This window comes from Coregonus clupeaformis, chromosome 6 (genome assembly GCF_020615455.1).
Source record: "Coregonus clupeaformis isolate EN_2021a chromosome 6, ASM2061545v1, whole genome shotgun sequence".
Classification (NCBI taxonomy): domain Eukaryota; kingdom Metazoa; phylum Chordata; class Actinopteri; order Salmoniformes; family Salmonidae; genus Coregonus; species Coregonus clupeaformis.
The window spans coordinates 13,567,037-13,590,218 of record NC_059197.1 but is presented as its reverse complement, the minus strand read 5'-3'; the positions used below and the strand labels follow the sequence as shown (position 1 = coordinate 13,590,218).

The following is a 23,182-nucleotide window of genomic DNA, read 5'->3' as shown; positions in this document are numbered from 1 at the left end:
CATGTAAACCACAACCCTAACCCTGCTGCCATGTAAACGACAACCCTAACCCTGTTGCCATGTAAACCACAACCCTAACCCTGCTGCCATGTAAACCACAACCCTAACCCTGTTGCCATGTAAACGACAACCCTAACCCTCTTGCCATGTAAACCACAACCCTAACCCTGCTGCCATGTAAAGCCTAACCCTGTTGCCATGTAAACCACAACCCTAACCCGGCTGCCATGTAAACCGCAACCCTAACCCTGTTGCCATGTAAACCACAACACTAACCCTGCTGCCATGTAAACCACAACCCTAACCCTAATCCTGTTGCCATGTAAATCACAACCCCCTGTTGCCATGTAAACCACAACACTAACCCTAACCCTGCTGCCATGTAAACCACAACCCTAACCCTAACCCTGCTGCCATGTAAACCACAACCCTAACCCTAACCCTGTTGCCATGTAAACCACAACCATAACCCTGACCCTGTTGCCATGTAAACCACAACCCTAACCCTGTTGCCATGTAAACCACAACCCTAACCCTGCTGCCATGTAAACCACAACCCTAACCCTGTTGCCATGTAAACCACAACCCTAGCCCTAACCCTGTTGCCATGTAAACCCCAACACTAACCCTGTTGCCATGTAAACCACAACCCTAACCCTGCTGCCATGTAAACCACAACCCTAACCATGCTGCCATGTAAACCACAACCCTAACCCTAACCCTGTTGCCATGTAAACCACAACCTTAACCCTGTTGCCATGTAAACCACAACCATAACCCTGACCCTGCTGCCATGTAAACCACAACCATAACCCTGACCCTGCTGCCATGTAAACCACAACCCTAACCCTGTTGCCATGTAAACCACAACCCTAACCCTGCTGCCATGTAAACCACAACCCTAACCCTAATCCTGCTGCCATTTAAACCATAACCCTAATCCCGTTGCCATGTAAACCACAACCCTAACCCTGTTGCCATGTAAACCACAACCCTAACCCTGTTGCCATGTAAACCCCAACCCTAACCCTGCTACCATGTAAACCACAACCCTAACCCTGCTGCCATGTAAACCACAACCCTAACCATGTTACCATGTAAACCACAACCCTAACCCTGCTGCCATGTAAACCACAACCCTAACCCTGCTGCCATGTAAACCACAACCCTAACCCTGCTGCCATGTAAACCCCAACCCTAACCCTGTTACCATGTAAACCACAACCCTAACCATGTTACCATGTAAACCACAACCCTAACCCTGTTACCATGTAAACCACAACCCTAACCCTGCTGCCATGTAAACCACAACCCTAACCCTGCTGCCATGTAAACCACAACCCTAACCATGTTACCATGTAAACCACAACCCTAACCCTGCTGCCATGTAAACCACAACCCTAACCCTGCTGCCATGTAAACCACAACCCTAACCCTGCTGCCATGTAAACCACAACCCTAACCCTGCTGCCATGTAAACCACAACCCTAACCCTGCTGCCATGTAAACGACAACCCTAACCCTGCTGCCATGTAAACCACAACCCTAACCCTGCTGCCATGTAAACCACAACCCTAACCCTGCTGCCATGTAAACCACAACCCTAACCCTGCTGCCATGTAAACGACAACCCTAACCCTGCTGCCATGTAAACCACAACCCTAACCCTGCTGCCATGTAAACCACAACCCTAACCCTGTTGCCATGTAAACCACAACCCTAACCCTGCTGCCATGTAAACCACAACCCTAACCCTGCTGCCATGTAAACGACAACCCTAACCCTGTTGCCATGTAAACCACAACCCTAACCCTGCTGCCATGTAAACCACAACCCTAACCCTGCTGCCATGTAAACCACAACCCTAACCCTGTTGCCATGTAAACGACAACCCTAACCCTCTTGCCATGTAAACCACAACCCTAACCCTGCTGCCATGTAAACCACAACCCTAACCCTGCTGCCATGTAAACCACAACCCTAACCCTGCTGCCATGTAAAGCCTAACCCTGTTGCCATGTAAACCACAACCCTAACCCGGCTGCCATGTAAACCGCAACCCTAACCCTAACCCTGTTGCCATGTAAACCACAACACTAACCCTGCTGCCATGTAAACCACAACCCTAACCCTAATCCTGTTGCCATGTAAATCACAACCCCCTGTTGCCATGTAAACCACAACACTAACCCTAACCCTGCTGCCATGTAAACCACAACCCTAACCCTAACCCTGCTGCCATGTAAACCACAACCCTAACCCTAACCCTGCTGCCATGTAAACCACAACCCTAACCCTAACCCTGTTGCCATGTAAACCACAACCATAACCCTGACCCTGTTGCCATGTAAACCACAACCCTAACCCTGTTGCCATGTAAACCACAACCCTAACCCTGCTGCCATGTAAACCACAACCCTAACCCTGTTGCCATGTAAACCACAACCCTAACCCTGTTGCCATGTAAACCACAACCCTAGCCCTAACCCTGTTGCCATGTAAACCCCAACACTAACCCTGTTGCCATGTAAACCACAACCCTAACCCTGCTGCCATGTAAACCACAACCCTAACCATGCTGCCATGTAAACCACAACCCTAACCCTAACCCTGTTGCCATGTAAACCACAACCTTAACCCTGTTGCCATGTAAACCACAACCATAACCCTGACCCTGCTGCCATGTAAACCACAACCATAACCCTGACCCTGCTGCCATGTAAACCACAACCCTAACCCTGTTGCCATGTAAACCACAACCCTAACCCTGCTGCCATGTAAACCACAACCCTAACCCTAATCCTGCTGCCATTTAAACCATAACCCTAATCCTAATCCCGTTGCCATGTAAACCACAACCCTAACCCTATTGCCATGTAAACCACAACCCTAACCCTAACATCATCACTACATCATGTCAGAGCTGCAATGTTTATCAGAAAGATTTACATTGTTTTAGTTTTTAACATTTGAATACATTTTTTTGTTTTGTTTTAAAAAACCTCTGTCATACAGTACAGAATCTGCTATGTTTCTGGGAAGTATTTCCAGTTAGTTATTCCCCACAACCGTCATTCCAGGAGAAAGTAGGGGAGGGTCTGCTACTCTGCTCTGGACAGTGACATAATGTCTTCCTGGAGTCATTAATACTATAGAGGGAGGACAGGGGGGGAGAGAGGGAGGACAGGGAGAGAGGGAGGACAGGGAGGGTGTACAGGGAGGGAGGATAGGTAGGGAGAGAGGGAGGACAGGGAGGGAGAGAGGGAGGACAGGGAGGGAGGGAGGATACGGAGGGAGAGAGGGAGGACAGCGAGGGAGGACAGCGAGGGAGGCAAGGGGGAATGAGAACAGGGAGGATACAGAGGGAGGGAGGACAGGGAGGGAGGGAGAGAGGATATGGAGGGACAGTAATTGCATTGGACACCATTTAACAGAACAGGGGGGATAGGGAGGGAGGGAGGACGGGGAGAGAGGGAGGGAGAGAGGGGGGATCGGGAGGGAGGGAGAGAGAGACGGGGGACAGGGAGGGAGGATACGGAGGGAGGGAGGACATGGAGGGAGGGAGGACAGGGAGGGAGGGAGGATACAGAGGGAGGGAGGAAGGGAGGATATGGAGGCAGGAAGGAAAGGGAGGGACACCACAGTAATTGCATTGGACACCATTTAACAGGCTGGAGAGGAGAGCGCCATCAGGGCTGAGTAAACTGGGTGAGTGACTGACTGAGTCTGAGAGAAACCGACCTGGATCCAAATAGCTACTATTTGTTATCTTCCAAATACTTTAACTGCATTTGATTAAAGCTTGACTGGAGCAATGCAACCAATAGAATAGAACCAAAACGTGTAAGCACATCTGGTACTCCAGCCAGGCTCAATCAAATGCTCAAAGTGTTAGAAAAATAATACACATGCTGTTTGACCCCAGGTGAGGTGAGAAAACCTCGTGGTTGTGCAGTATTAGAAGGCTGAGACAGTCCGTGTTGTACTATAGGCCTGCTGAGTTTGGAATGCTGTTTGGGTCTTTGCATGTCAAAAAAGATATAACACATGGATTACATGTGCTGGTCAGAAAAATGTTTGCTAGCAGATGGATGAAAACAAATGTTCTCCCCCAAAAAACATGGCAAAACGACATCTTTTTCAGTAGCTATAGTTAGCTAGCTAACTATCATCTAAAATACCCCTAATTTATAAGACAGTTTTCGTATTTGGTTAATGATGATCAGACCCGGTCAGGCCACACTAGCCAGATGAAGCTAGCTAGCTGCTTATATGGTTAGCTTGGAGCAACAGGTGTAGGTAGCTGGCTAACTTGTTTAGTTCGCTATCTATCTAGCTAGCTAGATAGTTTCTTTTCATGTACAATGTAAATAGGAGACCAACAAGTGGCTGCCTAGCTAATACTTAGACAGATGGATTCCTAAATCATTGCTAAGAATATTGACAATTATCGCCGTTTCTGGTCATTGTTTTCAGTCTGGTTGCATTGGTGCTAGGTACCAAGCTACAGCTAGCTAGTTACAGTAGCTACCCAACACTGTCCACAGAAGTTGCTGATAACACCTGTATCAAAGATACATTTGTGAGTGACTTTGTCATACTGCAAACCGAGGTCAACGTAGCAGGGAAGACGGCCTACCTCCAGTCTCCAAACTGTCATCGATGTTGACAAAATGCTTGATTATTATTCTGTATTTTGACTAGCTAGGATGAATCAGGTGCACCTGCTTGGGATGTGGCTGGCAGACGCAGCAGGATCTCCATCCTTTCTCCCCCGCCTCTGGGATGGTTGCATGTCGGGGAGAATGTTGGACTACCTAGCTATTTTGATCCTGCTGGTTTGATCGTGATCTTATTTCAAAGGCTCACCACACAGACGTTTTCCCATTTGGTCGAACAAATAATGGTGTATTACCAACGCGGTATTGTAAACGCATCATGGCCGGTGTGTGTGCTTTTTTGCAGATTAGTATTATTATTATCTGACGCATCAAATAGTGTTATTATGCTGAGCTCAGAGAGTCAGAGTATTGTACAACAGCCCTGCTGCTCTGACGTTAACACAGAGATATCTAGAATGGAAGACGTTAAGTAATGGGCATTGCAACATTGTGATGTGATCTAAGGTTATTTAGTTTGATGATTTTCTATTCGTTTTTATATCTATTAGTTTTACTTTTTGGGGGGTTAATTCAATTTAGTTTCAGTTAGTTTTCAGACTTGATTTACTACAGATGTAGGATCTTAATTTGATCACTTTTTTTTTGCTGAGAATATTCCTGCACAGCAGGAAATGCAAACTTGTAGTGTATTTGAGTTTTTAAAACACTTCTAATGTTTGTAATTTCCACTTTGAATATTCAGACTTGATTTGCCCTAACCAAAAATGTATCAACCCCTACAAAAACCTCCATTATTTATAATCCACATAATAATTCACATTTCCTGACGCTGCAGGATTATTTTCCTGCTGTAGCAAACTGGCTCAAATCTGTAGCTTTAATTCAGTTTCAGTTTGATAAAAACATTTTTCTATTTCGTTTTTATACTATTTCGTTTTAGTGTTAGGGACAGAAAGTAGCCTTATGCATGGGAGTTTAGGAGACATTTATGTGTTGTTGGCCTATAGCAGGGGTATTCAAGTACTATTTGAGATGGTCCTGTCACACACATTTCCTAGGTGGCAAAGGTCCAGATGGATATTGTCATTTATAAGCGTAGTAGCAAACCCATGCAACCCCAAACTGTTCAAACTGTTAACACCCTTTTTGTTGGTGGAGAGAAAAATTTGCAGTTTTAAAGCTAATTTCCTGCAATTCTACACATTTCTGTTCATATGATACCAGGAGTCGAATCCTGACGGATTCCAAAAAATAAAATAATATCTATAATAATAATATCTCACCTTGTCTTTATCCTGAAATTCTTTGTGGGTTCAGATTAACTTTGAGGTTGGTTGGGTTTTTCATCTCTGTTCTATGCACGCTGCCATCTTCTGACACAATACATTTGCTTCTGTCCTTTCCAGCAATAATTCACATATTGAAAGAGCATTTATTTCAATAAACAGACTGAGCAAATGATTTTTATTTACAGAGATTTTTATAAAGATCAAGGGCTTGTTTGGAATTTAACCAATTTCAAAGATTGTTTATATAACTTTACCTAATTTGAGAAGACAATAAACGGGTATTTTTCAAAAAACAACATTTGTGAATGAAATATTTTGCCATGATGATCAAAAATTATACATACATTCAGCTTTCCTGTCCTCCATTAGAAAACCAAACCTGATATTATTAAACGTTAAAGTTGGTATGAATAGATCGTTATATGTGATCTAGTACTGAAATCAATCCCAAAAGGTTTTAGTAGGCTTGACGTGAAGAAGAAACATGTTCTGCCGTTTCAATATCTGAGTTACAAAAACACACAATGGTTCAAGTCAGAGTTAAATCTCCATCTTAAGAAATCATTACATGGATAAATGTCCTTCAGTGTTTTGAGATTAACTTCTTTAGCTTTAGGTGATGAAGGAAAAGAATGGTATCTGGTTCTTATTCTGACGGTAGAACACCTAGCGAAGTCTTGTAACATATATTTCCTTTTCAGAGGTGAAGAGAAACTCTCTGCAGTAAGAGTAGTTCTTAAGAACTACGCCTCCCGAGTGGCGCAGTGGTCTAAGGCACTGCATCGCAGTGTTAGCTGTGCCACTAGAGATCCTGGTTCGAATCCAGGCTCTGTCATAGCCGGCCGCGACCCGGGAGACCCAGCGTCGTCCAGGGTAGGGGAGGGAATGGCCGGCAGGGATGTAGCTCAGTTGGTAGAGCATGGCGTTTGCGACGCCAGGATTGTGGGTGCGATTCCCACGGGGGGCCAGTATGAAAAAATAAAAAATAATGTATGCACTCACTAACTGTAAGTCGCTCTGGATAAGAGCGTCTGCTAAATGACTAAAATGTAATATGTTATTACATTTTTTATCTAAGAAATTGTATCCTTCTATAACTAATGAAAACATCTGTGATACTGCAGCAGAATAAGTCAACATTCCTTTGACTAAAATAATAATTGCTTGTGGGATTGCCTTAACCACTGTAGTATATTGTCTATCGAGGTCAAACAAGGTCATATTTTTTTATGAAATCGTTATACAATAAAATATTTCCATTATCATCCATTAAATGTTGAATAGACCAGATATCTTTATCCATCCGTTCATTGTAAAATAAGGATTTACTCTTAATTACTAGGATGTATCTATTGATCCAAATTGGATTAGTATGCAGAGTGAAGTTATGTTTATTTATTAGTTTCCAATAACAGAGGACTTGCTGATGAAATGCAGATAACTTAATGGGCAGTTTAGAAATCTCAAAATCACATCTTAATAAAAAATCTATACCACCAAAACTCTTTAAAGATTTTAGAAGGAAACTCGAACCAAAAATGTTCACATTTTTGAATAAAACATTGTAATCATTTTTAAGTTGATGGTACCATTCACTGGATCAAAGTCAATTGCATTCAGACCACCTTCCTCAATACACTTTACAATATCCCCCTTTCTTAAATAATGATGTTGATTTTTCCAAAATTGTCTTGGTTAATTACCTTGATTAACTTGTCAGGCATAGCTAAGGAATAGTTAGTCTTGATAGACTCTCCATCTTAGTAAGTAAAATATGTCAAAAAAATGTCAAAAAATGGATAACTCCCCTTTGTAGCCAACTATTGAGAATAGTTTGACTCTTCTGTAAATAATTCTGTATATTGGACTTTTCCCTAAACTTTAAATCCTTTGTAATTACAATACCTAAATATTTCACTTAATCTTTAACTGGTATATTATGCACAGTAGTCAGAGGGTGATCATGAAGAGCCATTAATTCATATTTTCATATTTAAATGTAAACCAAAAGCTTAAAAAATTAAATAAACATTTAGTACTGCTGGAATCTGTGCTGTGTTCTTAAGGAATAGAGTAGTGTCATCTGCTAATTGACTGATAGCCAATTAACAGTAATGGTGAGCTGGGACATCCTTGATGAATTCCTCTCTTCACGTCAACTCTTTTAGATGTTCCATGCGGAAGAGATACTGAGCTATTAATACCATCATATAACATTCCAATCACCTTGACACATTTTCACCAAAACCTAAATATTCCAGTGTTCAATGTACTCAAAATAATCCCACACGGGACTGACCACTGCTGGTGTTGGGTTTGCTGCCGCCATTGGTTCATGCTCTGAGCTCTTCCTCTTGATTCCTTCCCTGCTAGCTAGTGATAGCTAGTGATAGTGATGCTAGGCCTATTTGAAACATCACCATCTACTGGCAGCATTAACAGAATCTCGAAAACCCCATTAGAAAATAAATCCTTCAAAACCCCAAGTCTAGAAGGGGAAACAACTCAAACTAAACATAATTTATGCTGGTTTTTTATTTTATTTTAGTTCGTTTTGCAGTCAAATATAATAGTTTCAGTATAGTTGTAGTTTTTCAAATGTTTGTTTATTTTTATTTCAGATAGTTATTCCAATTTTAGTTGTAATTTTATTTTCAGTTTTTGTTTACAGTTTTTGTTTACTTGGTGTGATCCAGTATGGCACAGCATTATATAACCTACAATCTAAGGACCGGACAAATATGGCCACATCAAGAGATTCTGTTGGTTTGACTGGTCATTGTTACAATCTAGTTTGGTTTCTTTGTTTTATTTGAATGAAGAAACTGATTTATAAATGATAATGATATCAACTCCTAAATCTCACTGTTTATTTTCTCCTCCCCCTCTCTCTCTCTCCCTTTCCCTCCATCTCTCTCGCTCCCCATCGCTCTCTTTCTATCTCTCTCTCTCTCTCTGTGTCCTTTTTCAGGGTATTCAAAAAAGCAAGTCCCAATGGAAAGGTGAGTTATACTTTGTGTTATTAGTAATGACTTATTACATAATAAAAGCATAAGGAGCAACATTCCTCTGATAAGACATTTCTTAGACAATCCAAAAATAATCAACTAATCTCCATTTAAATTGCATTAATAAGTGTTTCTGATCACAACGTAACCATTCTAGCGTAATAATAATTTTCAAAGGTTTCATTTACAATTAGAGAACATTAGGAAACACATCCGATGGCTGGAGCTAGCAGCTATAATAACTACCTGTCTGGTAGCTGGAGTTAGCAGCTATAATAACTACCTGTCTGGTAGCTGGAGCTAGCAGCTATAATAACGACCTATCTGATAGCTGGAACTAGGGTTAGGGTCAAGAGGACTCTGCTAAGAGCTGTGATTCTCCTGTCTGGGCAGTGCTGGCTGGGCCATGCTGGCTGGGCCATGCCTGTGTCTCCAGTAGTCTCCAGTAGTCTGTAGGCCACAGCAGAGAAGATGGCTAGCTGTCTGATGAGATGGCACAGGTCCTCACAGCAGCAGCAGCAGATACCGTGGGAAGAATATGAAGCAGCTTCCTGGAACACAGGGTTCTAAACAGGGTTCTAAACAGGGTTCCACACATGGTTCTACTCAGGGTTCTCCACAGTGTTCTAAACAGGGTTATACACAGGGTTCTTCATAGAGTGCTTCACAGGGATCCACACAGGGTTCTTAACGAAGACTTTTTCTTCAACGAGTCGGACGCGAAGGATATTCTACAGACACCCGGCAAGGCCCAGATCCCCGTCATTCGCCTGAGGAAGAGACGGAGATATCGTGGACGTAGGTCGGGGTGCCTTGTATAGGATCCGACGGCGAGCGAGTAAACTGCCTCTCCCATCAATACTATTAGCCAACGTTCAATCTTTTGAGAATAAAATTGACGATTTAAGATTACGGTTATCCTACCAACGGGACATTAAAAACTGTAATATCTTATGTTTCACGGAGTCGTGGCTGAACGACAACAATGATACCATTCAGCTAGCAGGCTACACGCTACATCGGCAGGACAGAACGGCTGGCTCCGGTAAGACAAAGGGTGGCGGTCTCTGTATATTTGTAAACAACAGCTGGTGTACAAAATCAAATACTAAGGAAGTCTCGAGGTTTTGCTCGCCTGAGGTAGAGTATCTTATGATAAGCTGTAGACCACACTATTTACCAAGAGAGTTTTCAGCTATATTTTTCATAGCTGTCTATTTACCACCACAAACCAATGCTGGCATTAAGATTGCACTGAATGAGTTGTACAAGGCCATTAATCAACAGGAAAACGCTCATCCAGATGCAGCGCTCCTAGTGGCCGGGGACTTTAATGCAGGGAAACTTAAATCCGTTCTACCTAATTTCTACCAGCATGTCAAATGTGCAACCAGAGGGAAAAAAAACTCTAGACCACCTTTACTCCACACACAGAGACGCATACAAAGCTCTCCCTCGCCCTCCATTTGGCAAATCTGACCATAACTCTATCCTCCTGATTCCTGCTTATAAGCAAAAACTGAAGCAGGAAGCACCAGTGATTCGGTTAATAAAAAAGTGGTCAGATGACGCAGATGCCAAGCTACAGGACTGTTTTGCTAGCACAGACTGGAACATGTTCCGGGATTCTTCAGACAGCATTGAGGAGTACACCACATCAGTCACTGGCTTCATCAATAAGTGCATCGATGATGTCGTCCCCACAGTGACCGTACGTACATACCCCAACCAGAAGCCATGGATTACAGGCAACATCCGCACTGAGCTAAAGGGTAGAGCTGCCGCTTTCAAGGAACGGGACTCTAACCCGGAAGCTTATAAGAAATCCCGCTATGACCTCCGACGAACCATCAAACAGGCAAAGAGTCAATACAGGTCTAAGATTGAATCATACTACACTGGCTCTGACGCTCGTCGGATGTGGCAGGGCTTGAAAACTATTACAGACTACAAAGGGAAGCACAGCCGCGAGCTGCCCAGTGACACAAGCCTACCAGACGAGCTAAACCACTTCTATGCTCGCTTCGAGGCAAGCAACACTGAAGCATGCATGAGAGCACCAGCTGTTCCGGACGACTATGCGATCACGCTCTCCGTAGCCGATGTGAGTAAGACTTTTAAGCAAGTCAACATTCACAAGGCCGCTGGGCCAGACGGATTACCAGGGCGTGTACTCCGAGCATGTGCTGACCAACTGGCAAGTGTCTTCACTGACATTTTCAACATGTCCCTGACCGAGTCTGTAATACCAACATGTTTCAAGCAGACCACCATAGTCCCCGTGCCCAAGAACTCTAAGATAACCTGCCTAAATGACTACCGACCCGTGGCACTGACGTCTGTAGCCATGAAGTGCTTTGAAAGACTGGTCATGGCTCACATCAACAGCATAATCCCAGAAACCCTAGACCCACTCCAATTTGCATACCGCCCCAACAGATCCACAGATGATGCAATCTCTATCGCACTCCACACTGCCCTTTCCCACCTGGACAAGAGGAACACCTACGTGAGAATGCTATTCATTGACTACAGCTCAGCATTCAACACCATAGTGCCCTCTAAGCTCATCACTAAGCTAAGGATCCTGGGACTAAACACCTCCCTCTGCAACTGGATCCTGGACTTCCTGACGGGCCGCCCCCAGGTGGTAAGGGTAGGTAACAACACATCTGCCACACTGATCCTCAACACGGGGGCCCCTCAGGGGTGCGTGCTCAGTCCCCTCCTGTACTCTCTGTTCACCCATGACTGCATGGCCAGGCACGACTCCAACACCATCATTAAGTTTGCCGACGACACAACAGTGGTAGGCCTGATCACCGACAACGATGAGACAGCCTATAGGGAGGAGGTCAGAGATCTGGCCGTGTGGTGCCAGGACAACAACCTCTCCCTCAACGTGACCAAGACAAAGGAGATGATTGTGGACTACAGGAAAAAAAGAGGACTGAGCACGCCCCCATTCTCATCGACGGGGCTGTAGTGGAACAGGTTGAGAGCTTCAAGTTCCTTGGTGTCCACATCACCAACGAACTATCATGGTCCAAGCACACCAAGACAGTCGTGAAGAGGGCACGACAAAGCCTATTCCCCCTCAGGAGACTAAAAAGATTTGGCATGGGTCCTCAGATCCTCAAAAAAATTCTACAGCTGCACCATCGAGAGCATCCTGACTGGTTGCATCACCGCCTGGTATGGCAACTGCTTGGCCTCTGACCGCAAGGCACTACAGAGGGTAGTGCGTACGGCCCAGTACATCACTGGGGCAAAGCTCCCTGCCATCCAAGACCTCTATACCAGGCGGTGTCAGAGGAAGGCCCTCAAAATTGTCAAAGACTCCAGCCACCCTAGTCATAGACTGTTCTCTCTGCTACCGCACGGCAAGCGGTACCGGAGTGCCAAGTCTAGGTCCAAAAGACTTCTCAACAGCTTCTACCCACAAGCCATAAGACTCCTGAACAGCTAATCATGGCTACCCGGACTATTTGCACTGCCCCCCCACCCCATCCTTTTTACGCTGCTGCTACTCTGTTAAGTATTTATGCATAGTCACTTTAACTCTACCCACATGTACATATTACCTCAACTACCTCAACTAGTCGGTGCCCCCGCACATTGACTCTGCACCGTTACCCCCCTGTATATATAGCCTCCCTACTGTCACTTTATTTTACTTCTGCTCTTTGTTTTTCTCAACACTTTTTTTTTTTGTTGTTGTTTTATTCTTACTTTTTTTGTTTAAAATAAACGCACTGTTGGTTAAGGGCTGTAAGTAAGCATTTCACTGTAATGTCTGCACTTGTTGTATTCGGCGCATGTGACCAATAAAATTTGATTTGATTTGATTTGATTTAATATAGTTCTCCACAGGGTTCTAAACAGGGTTATACAAAGTGTTCTAAACAGGGTTCTACTCAGGGTTCTACACAGGATTCTAAGCAGAGTTCTCCTGGTCAACGACAGGATGAACATGGGATATTGGAGACAGACAGAGTTAATGTTTATAGAGAGCAATACTTTTACAGAAGCCTGAAGATGCATAATCTTTATGAAAACATTTATTTCATCAATATTTACACTGTTGAGACGTTTGTAACACATAAAACGTTGTTGTGCGTGTATTTTAAATTATTCATTTTTTCAAGGGTATGTGATATTTTAGTCAAAAAAATATGTTTTAGTTTTTAGAACAATGAAATCTGGTACTTATATTCATTATCTCATTACACCATTCTCTGAAACCCACCATTGTCTTCCTCAGCTCACAGTGTACCTGGGGAAGAGGGACTTTGTGGACCACGTTGACATGGTGGAACCCCTAGGTAAGACAACTCTAACCATAACCACCTCTAGTTAAGACAACTAACCATAACCTCCTCTAGTTAAGACAACTCTAACCATAACCTCCTCTAGTTAAGACAACTCTAGCCATAACCACCTCTAGTTAAGACAACTCTAGCCATAACCACCTCTAGTTAAGACAACTCTAACCATAACCACCTCTAGTTAAGACAACTCTAGCCATAACCACCTCTAGTTAAGACAACTCTAACCATAACCTCCTCTAGTTAAGACAACTCTAACCATAACCTCCTCTAGTTAAGACAACTCTAACCATAACCTCCTCTAGTTAAGACAACTCTAACCATAACCTCCTCTAGTTAAGACAACTCTAACCATAACCTCCTCTAGTTAAGACAACTCTAACCATAACCTCCTCTAGTTAAGACAACTCTAACCATAACCACCTCTAGTTAAGACAACTCTAACCATAACCACCTCTAGTTAAGACAACTCTAACCATAACCTCCTCTAGTTAAGACAACTCTAACCAAAACCTCCTCTAGTTAAGACAACACTAACCAAAACCTCATCTAGTTAAGACAACTCTAACCATAACCTCCTCTAGTTAAGACAACACTAACCATAACCTCATCTAGTTAAGACAACTCTAACCATAACCTCATCTAGTTAAGACAACTCTAACCATAACCTCCTCTAGTTAAGACAACTAACCATAACCTCCTCTAGTTAAGACAACACTCACCAAAACCTCCTCTAGTTAAGACAACTCTAACCATAACCTCATCTAGTTAAGACAACACTGACCATAAGACAACCCTAACCATAACCTCCTCTAGTTAAGACAACACTAACCAAAACCTCCTCTAGTTAAGACAACACTAACCAAAACCTCCTCTAGTTAAGACAACACTAACCATAACCTCATCTAGTTAAGACAACTCTAACCATAACCTCATCTAGTTAAGACAACTCTAACCATAACCTCATCTAGTTAAGACAACTAACCATAACCTCCTCTAGTTAAGACAACTCTAACCATAACCCCATCTAGTTAAGACAACACTAACCAAAACCTCATCTAGTTAAGACAACACTAACCAAAACCTCCTCTAGTTAAGACAACACTAACCATAACCTCATCTAGTTAAGACAACACTAACCAAAACCTCCTCTAGTTAAGACAACACTAACCAAAACCTCCTCTAGTTAAGACAACTCTAACCATAACCTCATCTAGTTAAGACAACACTAACCAAAACCTCCTCTAGTTAAGACAACACTAACCAAAACCTCCTCTAGTTAAGACAACTCTAACCAAAACCTCCTCTAGTTAAGACAACTCTAACCAAAACCTCCTCTAGTTAAGACAACACTAACCAAAACCTCCTCTAGTTAAGACAACACTAACCAAAACCTCCTCTAGTTAAGACAACTCTAACCAAAACCTCCTCTAGTTAAGACAACTCTAACCATAACCTCATCTAGTTAAGACAACACTGACCATAAGACAACTCTAACCATAACCTCATCTAGTTAAGACAACTCTAACCATAACCTCCTCTAGTTAAGACAACTCTAACCAAAACCTCCTCTAGTTAAGACAACTCTAACCAAAACCTCCTCTAGTTAAGACAACTCTAACCATAACCTCATCTAGTTAAGACAACACTGACCATAAGACAACTCTAACCATAACCTCCTCTAGTTAGGACAACTCTAACCATAACCCCCTCTAGTTAAGACAACTCTAACCATAACCTCCTCTAGTTAGGACAACTCTAACCATAACCACCTCTAGTTAAGACAACTCTAACCATAACCTCATCTAGTTAAGACAACCCTGACCATAACCCTGTGTAGCTTAGTTGGTAGAGCATGGTGCTTGCAACGCCACTCTACCACTCACCACCCTGCTCTGTGTACTGAATGTCCCACCCTGCTCTGTGTACTGAATGTCCCACTCACCACCCTGCTCTGTGTACTGAATGTCCCACTCACCACCCTGCTCTGTGTACTGAATGTCCCACTCACCACCCTGCTCTGTGTACTGAATGTCCCACTCACCACCCTGCTCTGTGTACTGAATGTCCCACCCTGCTCTGTGTACTGAATGTCCCACTCACCACCCTGCTCTGTGTACTGAATGTCCCACTCACCACCCTGCTCTGTGTACTGAATGTCCCACTCACCACCCTGCTCTGTGTACTGAATGTCCCACTCACCACCCTATAGTATGCTTCTGTAATGGAGTTGGTTCAGAAGCACTTCTTGTGGTGCTTGGGAGACCCAGCTTTAAACACCGCTCCATATACTTACTATGGTTTAGTCGGCAGGGTTTTGTGTGTTTGACTTCAAGCAATATGTTATGTGTGATATAATCACAGGTATTTCCTTGAGACGTTGCATTGTTCAGTAGACTACTGTTTCTGGTGGTGAAAGGTGTTTGATTTCACACACCTAGATAACTCTTACATCTCCTTCTGCTTTCAGACGGCGTGGTGTTGATAGATCCAGAGTACCTGAAAGAGAGAAAAGGTACTGTGAAAATAGACTGTTTACTGTGAAAAGAGACTGTCTACTGTGAAAAGACTGTCTACTCTGTTAATGGCAGCTTGAAATGAAGCTTAAATCAACCCAGTGGACAAAACTGCTTGTCATGACGTCATAAGTGGTCATCATGACGTCAATAGCCTGGTTGTCATTACGTAATTAGCCTGGTCGTCATGATGTCATTAGTCTGGTTATCATGACGTCATTAGACTGGTTGTGGTTTCAGCAATATATTGCATTTAAAAAGGTCTAATTAGCTACTTGATTATCTTCACTCTTCTCTTCTCTCCTCAGTCTTTGTGACGTTGACATGCGCCTTCCGTTATGGCCGTGAGGACTTGGATGTTCTGGGCTTGACGTTTCGGAAGGACCTCTTCGTGGCCAACATCCAGGCCTTCCCTCCAGTGCCTGAAGATAAAAAGAGCTTAACTCGCCTTCAAGAACGCCTGATCAAAAAGCTTGGGGAACATGCTCACCCTTTCACCTTCGAGGTAATGGTCACCACCATTGTGATCTCTATTAGGAGTTTTTTTTGTTAGTTTTTTTTTGTTAGTGTTGTTGTTTTTGTTGTCATATGTGAATTGTATAATGTTGTAATGTTTTTGCACCATACACTTTAGGGACCACAGTGGGAAAAAGTATCTGACACCATTCTACTGTGTATATATATTATTTTTTTAACTGGCAGATAAAATGAATCAATCAATGATCTCATCCTAATTTCTAAATGAAGGTAGCACATCATCCAACCTCCTGTCAGCTGTTTTAAGTACTAAGGTTGAAACTTTCTTTATATTTCTGTCGACAGATTCCACTGAATTTACCATGCTCAGTCACCCTGCAGCCTGGACCGGAGGACACAGGGAAGGTGCTTCTCGGGTTCAGCCTAAATCTAACTTTAACCTGTATAGGTTCAAACAGTTACAATCCATAATGACATTTAAGCAGAAAAATAATCCAACTTAAAAGTGAAAACTTGTTTCTATATTTTGTCTCTGAAGGCCTGCGGGGTTGACTTTGAAGTCAAAGCTTTCTGCTCAGAGAACGTCCAAGACAAAATACATAAAAGGTAAAACAATTTAAGAATAATCATGATACAAAATGTTAAGCACATAAAAACGTAAATTATTAATGTAGTTCAAATGATGGAGTGATGGTTGGGAAAACTACTTTTGAATCAGTCCAGAAGGTCTCAGGGATGTACACCAGCACAGTGAACAGAGGAGAATGTTGACATTTTAAAGACGATCATAAATTCACACCATAAAGTTCAGACTTGATTGGGTGGGGAGGTCCTATATGATTGGGTGGGGAGGTCCTATATGATTGGGTGGGGAGGTCCTATATGATTGGGTGGGGAGGTCCTATATGATTGGGTGGGGAGGTCCTATATGATTGGGTGGGGAGGTCCTATATGCCCAGCATGGTAAATGGAGTCATTCCACTCCACAATGACTGCATCGGCAAAATGGCATATGTAGATATAATTATTACTATAACTGCATATATATGCTATATAGTATTGCATTGGTCCCCAATAACTGCATATTGCTATATAGTATTGCATTGGTCCCCAATAACTGCATATTGCTATATAGTATTGCATTGGTCCACAATAACTGCATATTGCTATATAGTATTGCATTGGTCCACAATAACTGCATATTGCTATATAGTATTGCATTGGTCCCCAATAACTGCATATTGCTATATAGTATTGCATTGGTCCCCAATAACTGCATATTGCTATATAGTATTGCATTGGTCCCCAATAACTGCATATTGCTATATAGTATTGCATTGGTCCACAATAACTGCATATTGCTATATAGTATTGCATTGGTCCCCAATAACTGCATATTGCTATATAGTATTGCATTGGTCCCCAATAACTGCATATTGCTATATAGTATTGCATTGGTCCCCAATAACTGCATATTGCTATATAGTATTGCATTGGTCCCCAATAACTGCATATTGCTATATAGTATTGCATTGGTCCCCAATAACTGCATATTACTATATAGTATTGCATTGGTCCCCAATAACTGCATATTGCTATATAGTATTGCATTGGTCCACAATAACTGCATATTGCTATATAGTATTGCATTGGTCCCCAATAACTGCATATTGCTATATAGTATTGCATTGGTCCCCAATAACTGCATATTGCTATATAGTATTGCATTGGTCCCCAATAACTGCATATTGCTATATAGTATTGCATTGGTCCCCAATAACTGCATATTGCTATATAGTATTGCATTGGTCCCCAATAACTGCATATTGCTATATAGTATTGCATTGGTCCCCAATAACTGCATATTGCTATATAGTATTGCATTGGTCCCTGTCACGTTGTTGATGTGGATGCGGTGGTGAAGTCAGGTGCAGGACACAGAGGATAAGTCAACACGACTTTACTGAGACTCATGAACAAAATACAAAGTAAATGGTCTCGAAAACACCGGAGGCGAACTAATACGCGCAATGCGTAAAATATTCTAAACACAAAAGTACCGAACCTTGACACCAAACGACAGGCGGACAATAACACACAACTACAAAACATAACACAGGGAAACTTATAGGTGACATAATCAGGACAGAATACGAAACAGGTGCACTAAACTAGACATGACCAAACAAACATCGAAAACATCAAACGGTGGCAGCTAGTACTCCGGGGACGACGAACGCCGAAGCCTGCCCGAACAAGGAGGAGGAGCAGCCTCGGCGGTATTCGTGACAGTACCCCCCCCTTGACGCGCGGCTCCAGCCGTGCGCCGACCCCGGCCTCGGGGACGGCCAGGAGGACGCGGAGCAGGGCGCGTGGGATGGTTACGGTGGAACTCCGTCAGGAGGGAGGGATCTAAGATGTCCCTCCTAGGCACCCAGCACCGTTCCTCCGGACCGTACCCCTCCCACTCCACGAGATATTGTAGACCCCCCATCCGACGTCTCGAATCCACGGTGGACCGGACTGAGTACGCCGGAGCCCCCTCGATGTCCAGTGGGGGCGGAGGAGTCTCTCTTATCTCACTGTCCTGGAGTGGACCAGCTACCACCGGCCTGAGGAGAGACACATGGAACGAGGGGTTAATGTGATAATCATTAGGCAGTTGTAACTTGTAGCATACCTCGTTCAATCTCCTCAGGACTTTAAATGGCCCCACAAACCGCCGACCCAGCTTCCGGCAGGGCAGGCGAAGGGGGCAGGTTTCGAGTCGAGAGCCAGACTCGATCTCCAGGTGCGTATACTGGACCCTCACTGCGGTGGAGATCGGCGCTCGCCTTCTGTCTACGGATAGCCCGCTGCAGATGGACGTGTGCAGCGTTCCACGTCTCCTCCGAGCGCCGAAACCACTCATCCACCGCAGGAGCCTCGATCTGGCTCTGATGCCATGGTGCCAGAACCGGCTGATACCCTAACACACACTGGAAAGGGGTCAGGTTAGTAGAGGAGTGGCGAAGAGAGTTCTGGGCAATCTCTACCCAAGGGATATAACCCGACCACTCCTCCTGCCGGTCCTGGCAATACGATCTCAGAAACCTACCCACATCCTGGTTCACTCTCTCCACCTGCCCATTACTCTCAGGGTGAAAACCCGAGGTAAGGCTAACCGAGAAAACCGATCCACAACGACCAGAATAGTGGTATTCCCCTGGGAGGGGGGTAGGTCAGTGACAAAGTCTACCGAGAGGTGAGACCACGGCCGTTGTGGAACGGGCAGGGGCTGTAACTTCCCCCTGGGCAGGTGTCTAGGCGCCTTACACTGGGCGCACACTGAGCAGGAGGAGACATAAACCCTCACGTCCCTAGCCAATGTTGGCCACCAGTACTTAACACTAAGGCAGTGCACTGTCCGGCCAATACCTGGATGTCCAGAGGAGGGTGACGTGTGAGCCCAATATATGAGACGATCGCGGATCTCGAACGGCACGTACGTCCGCCCCACTGGACACTCCGGAGGAGTAGGGTCGGTGCGTAACGCCCGCTCGATCTCCGCATCGATCTCCCACACCACCGGTGCCACCAGACAAGACTCCGGCAGTATGGGAGTGGGCTCAATGGACCTCTCCTCTGTGTCATACCGCCGGGACAGGGTGTCTGCCTTACCGTTCTGGGACCCTGGGATGTAAGTAAGCTTAAAAACAAACCGGGTCAGAAACATGTTCCACCTAGCCTGACGAGGGTTCAGTCTCCTAGCTGCCCGGATGTACTCCAGGTTACGATGGTCAGTCAGAATGAGAAATGGGTTTTGAGCCCCCTCAAGCCAATGCCTCCACACCTTTAGGGCCTGAACTACGGCTAGCAGTTCCCTGTCCCCTACGTCATAATTTCGTTCCGCCGGGCTGAGCTTTTTAGAATAAAAAGCGCAGGGCCGGAGTTTAGGAGGCGTGCCTGAGCGTTGAGACAATACTGCCCCAATACCGGCCTCTGACGCGTCCACCTCCACTTGGAACGCTAAAGCGGGGTCCGGATGCGCCAGCACCGGAGCCGAGGTGAACAGGTTCTTCAGTTTATCAAACGCCCTGTCCGCCTCAGCCGACCACTGCAAACGCACCGGGGCCCCCTTCAGCAGGGAAGTGATGGGAGCTGCCACCTGTCCAAAACCCCGGATAAACCTCCGGTAGAAATTGGCAAAACCCAAAAACCATTGCACCTCTTTAACAGTGGTTGGAGTCTGCCAATTACGCACGGCTGACACACGGTCAATCTCCATCTCCACCCCTGACGCGGACAACCGATGACCCAAGAAGGAGATGGACTCCTGGAAAAACAGACATTTCTCTGCCTTGACATACAAGTCATGCTCCAACAGCCTCCTCAACACTCGGCGTACCAGGGCTACATGCTCGGCTCGTGTAGAAGAGTACACTAGAATGTCGTCAATGTACACGACCACACCCTGCCCATGCAAGTCCCGGAAGATCTCGTCCACAAAGGATTGGAAGACTGAAGGAGCATTCATTAACCCGTATGGCATGACGAGATACTCATAATGACCCGAGGTGGTACTAAATGCTGTCTTCCATTCATCTCCCTCCCTAATGCGCACCAAGTTGTAAGCGCTCCTGAGATCCAGTTTTGTGAAGAAACACGCTCCGCGTAATGATTCCGTCATACTCGCAATCAGAGGAAGAGGATAACTGTATTTGACAGTGATCTGATTGAGATTACGGTAATCAATACACGGGCGCAACCTTCCATCCTTTTTCTTCACAAAAAAGAAACTCGAGGACACAGGGGAAGTGGAGGGCCGTATGTATCCCTGTCTCAGAGACTCGGCTATGTATGTCTCCATAGCCGCCGTCTCCTCTTGAGACAAGGGATACACATGGCTCCGCGGAAGTGCCGCACCCGCCAGGAGGTCTATCGCACAATCTCCCCGTCTATGAGGTGGCAATCGCGTCGCCCTAGTCTTGCTGAACACGAGTGCCAAATCCTCATACTCGGAGGGAATGTGCATTGCGGGCACCTGGTTCGGACTCTCCACCGTGGTCGCCCCTACGGAAACACCTAAACATCGCCCGACACACTGGTTAGACCACTCCTTGAGAGCCCTCTGTTGCCACGAAATGGTGGGGTCATGGGCGATTAACCAAGGAAGCCCCAGTACCACGGGATACGCAGGAGAGTCGATCAGATACAACTGAATAATCTCTTCATGACCCCCCTGCGTCCTCATCTTAAGTGGCGCTGTGACCTCCCTAATCAACCCAGATCCCAACGGACGGCTATCTAGGGCATGGATAGGGAAGGGTGCATCAACGGGCAGGAGGGGAATCCCTAACCTCACACAAAAATTACAATCAATGAAATTCCCAGCTGCGCCTGAATCGACTAGCGCCTTATGCTGGGACTGAGATGCAACCTGAGGAAATCCTACAGGTAAACAAAAGTGAACAACAGAGAGCTCTGGGTGAGTTGGGCGCCTACTCACCTGGAATGACTCCCCAGTGCGCGACCTGTTGCCTCGAACCCCTGGAGACCCTCCCCAGCACCACCTAGCCGCAGTGTGTCCTCTACGACCACAGTTGGTGCAGGGGACGGCCTCCCTCGGAATCTCTCTCCTCCTCTCTCTAGCGCCCAGCACCCCGAGCTCCATAGGGCTCGGCTCGGAGAGTGCTGGGGGATGGAATGGACGGCCCCAACTCTGGACGTCCGCGGGTAGCCAGCAGGGTATACAGACGGATTGACATGTCCACCAACTGGTCGAAGGTTAGATTGGTGTCCCTGCAGGCCAACTCTCGTCGAACGTCCTCACGCAGGCTACACCGATAGTGGTCGATGAGGGCCCTCTCATTCCACCCCGCATCCACCGCTAGAGTCCGGAAGTCCAGGGCGAACTCCTGTGCGCTCCTCTTCCCCTGTCGAAGGTGGAACAGACGCTCCCCCGCCGCTTTACCCTCAGGGGGATGATCGAAAACAGCCCTGAAGCGGCGGGAGAACTCCGCGTAGCTGATGGTGGCGGCGTCTATTCCCCTCCATTCGGCATTGGCCCACTCCAACGCCTTGCCGGAGAGACAGGAGATGAGGGCGGAAACGCTCTCGTATCCCGAGGGCGCCGGGTGTATGGTTGCCAGGTAGAGTTCCACTTGAAGGAGGAACCCCTGACACCCGGCTGCGGTGCCATCATATGCCCTCGGGAGCGAGAGACGAATACCACTGGACTCCGGAGCTGGTCTGGTGGGGCTGGCCGATGGTGGTGGTGAGGCAGGAGGAGGTGTGGGCAAGCCTCCTCTCTCCCATCGGCGCAGGGTGTTCATGACCTCTTGCATGGCGGATCCGAGTTGCTGGATCCTGGCGTCCTGGCAGCTGACCCGATCCTCCAGCGACTCGGTCCCCGCCGCTGCTCCTGCTGACTCCATAGTAATGGTGTGTTATTCTGTCACGTTGTTGATGTGGATGCGGTGGTGAAGTCAGGCGCAGGACACAGAGGATAAGTCAACACGACTTTACTGAGACTCATGAACAAAATACAAAGTAAATGGTCTCGAAAACACCGGAGGCAAACTAATACGCGCAATGCGTAAAATACTCTAAACACAAAAGTACCGAACCTTGACACCAAACGACAGGCGGACAATAACACACAACTACAAAACATAACACAGGGAAACTTATAGGTGACATAATCAGGACAGAATACGAAACAGGTGCACTAAACTAGACATGACCAAACGGTGGCAGCTAGTACTCCGGGGAGACGAACGCCGAAGCCTGCCCGAACAAGGAGGAGGAGCAGCCTCGGCGGTATTCGTGACAGTCCCCAATAACTGCATATTGCTATATAGTATTGCATTGGTCCCCAATAACTGCATATTGCTATATAGTATTGCATTGGTCCCCAATAACTGCATATTGCTATATAGTATTGCATTGGTCCCCAATAAC

The 23,182-nt window shown here is 45.4% G+C and overlaps 1 protein-coding gene across 2 annotated transcripts in view; it reads left to right on the top strand.

Moving 5' to 3' along the window:
* Positions 1 to 23,182, top strand: part of arrb1 (arrestin, beta 1) — a 79,674-nt gene that overhangs the window by 18,649 nt on the left and 37,843 nt on the right. For both annotated transcript variants that reach the window (XM_045218516.1, XM_045218508.1), the window contains exons 2-7: positions 8,883 to 8,913; positions 13,184 to 13,244; positions 15,718 to 15,762; positions 16,072 to 16,268; positions 16,586 to 16,645; positions 16,779 to 16,846. In XM_045218516.1, the coding sequence (XP_045074451.1) occupies positions 8,883 to 8,913; positions 13,184 to 13,244; positions 15,718 to 15,762; positions 16,072 to 16,268; positions 16,586 to 16,645; positions 16,779 to 16,846 (462 nt within the window). The remainder of the gene's footprint in view (positions 1 to 8,882; positions 8,914 to 13,183; positions 13,245 to 15,717; positions 15,763 to 16,071; positions 16,269 to 16,585; positions 16,646 to 16,778; positions 16,847 to 23,182) is intronic.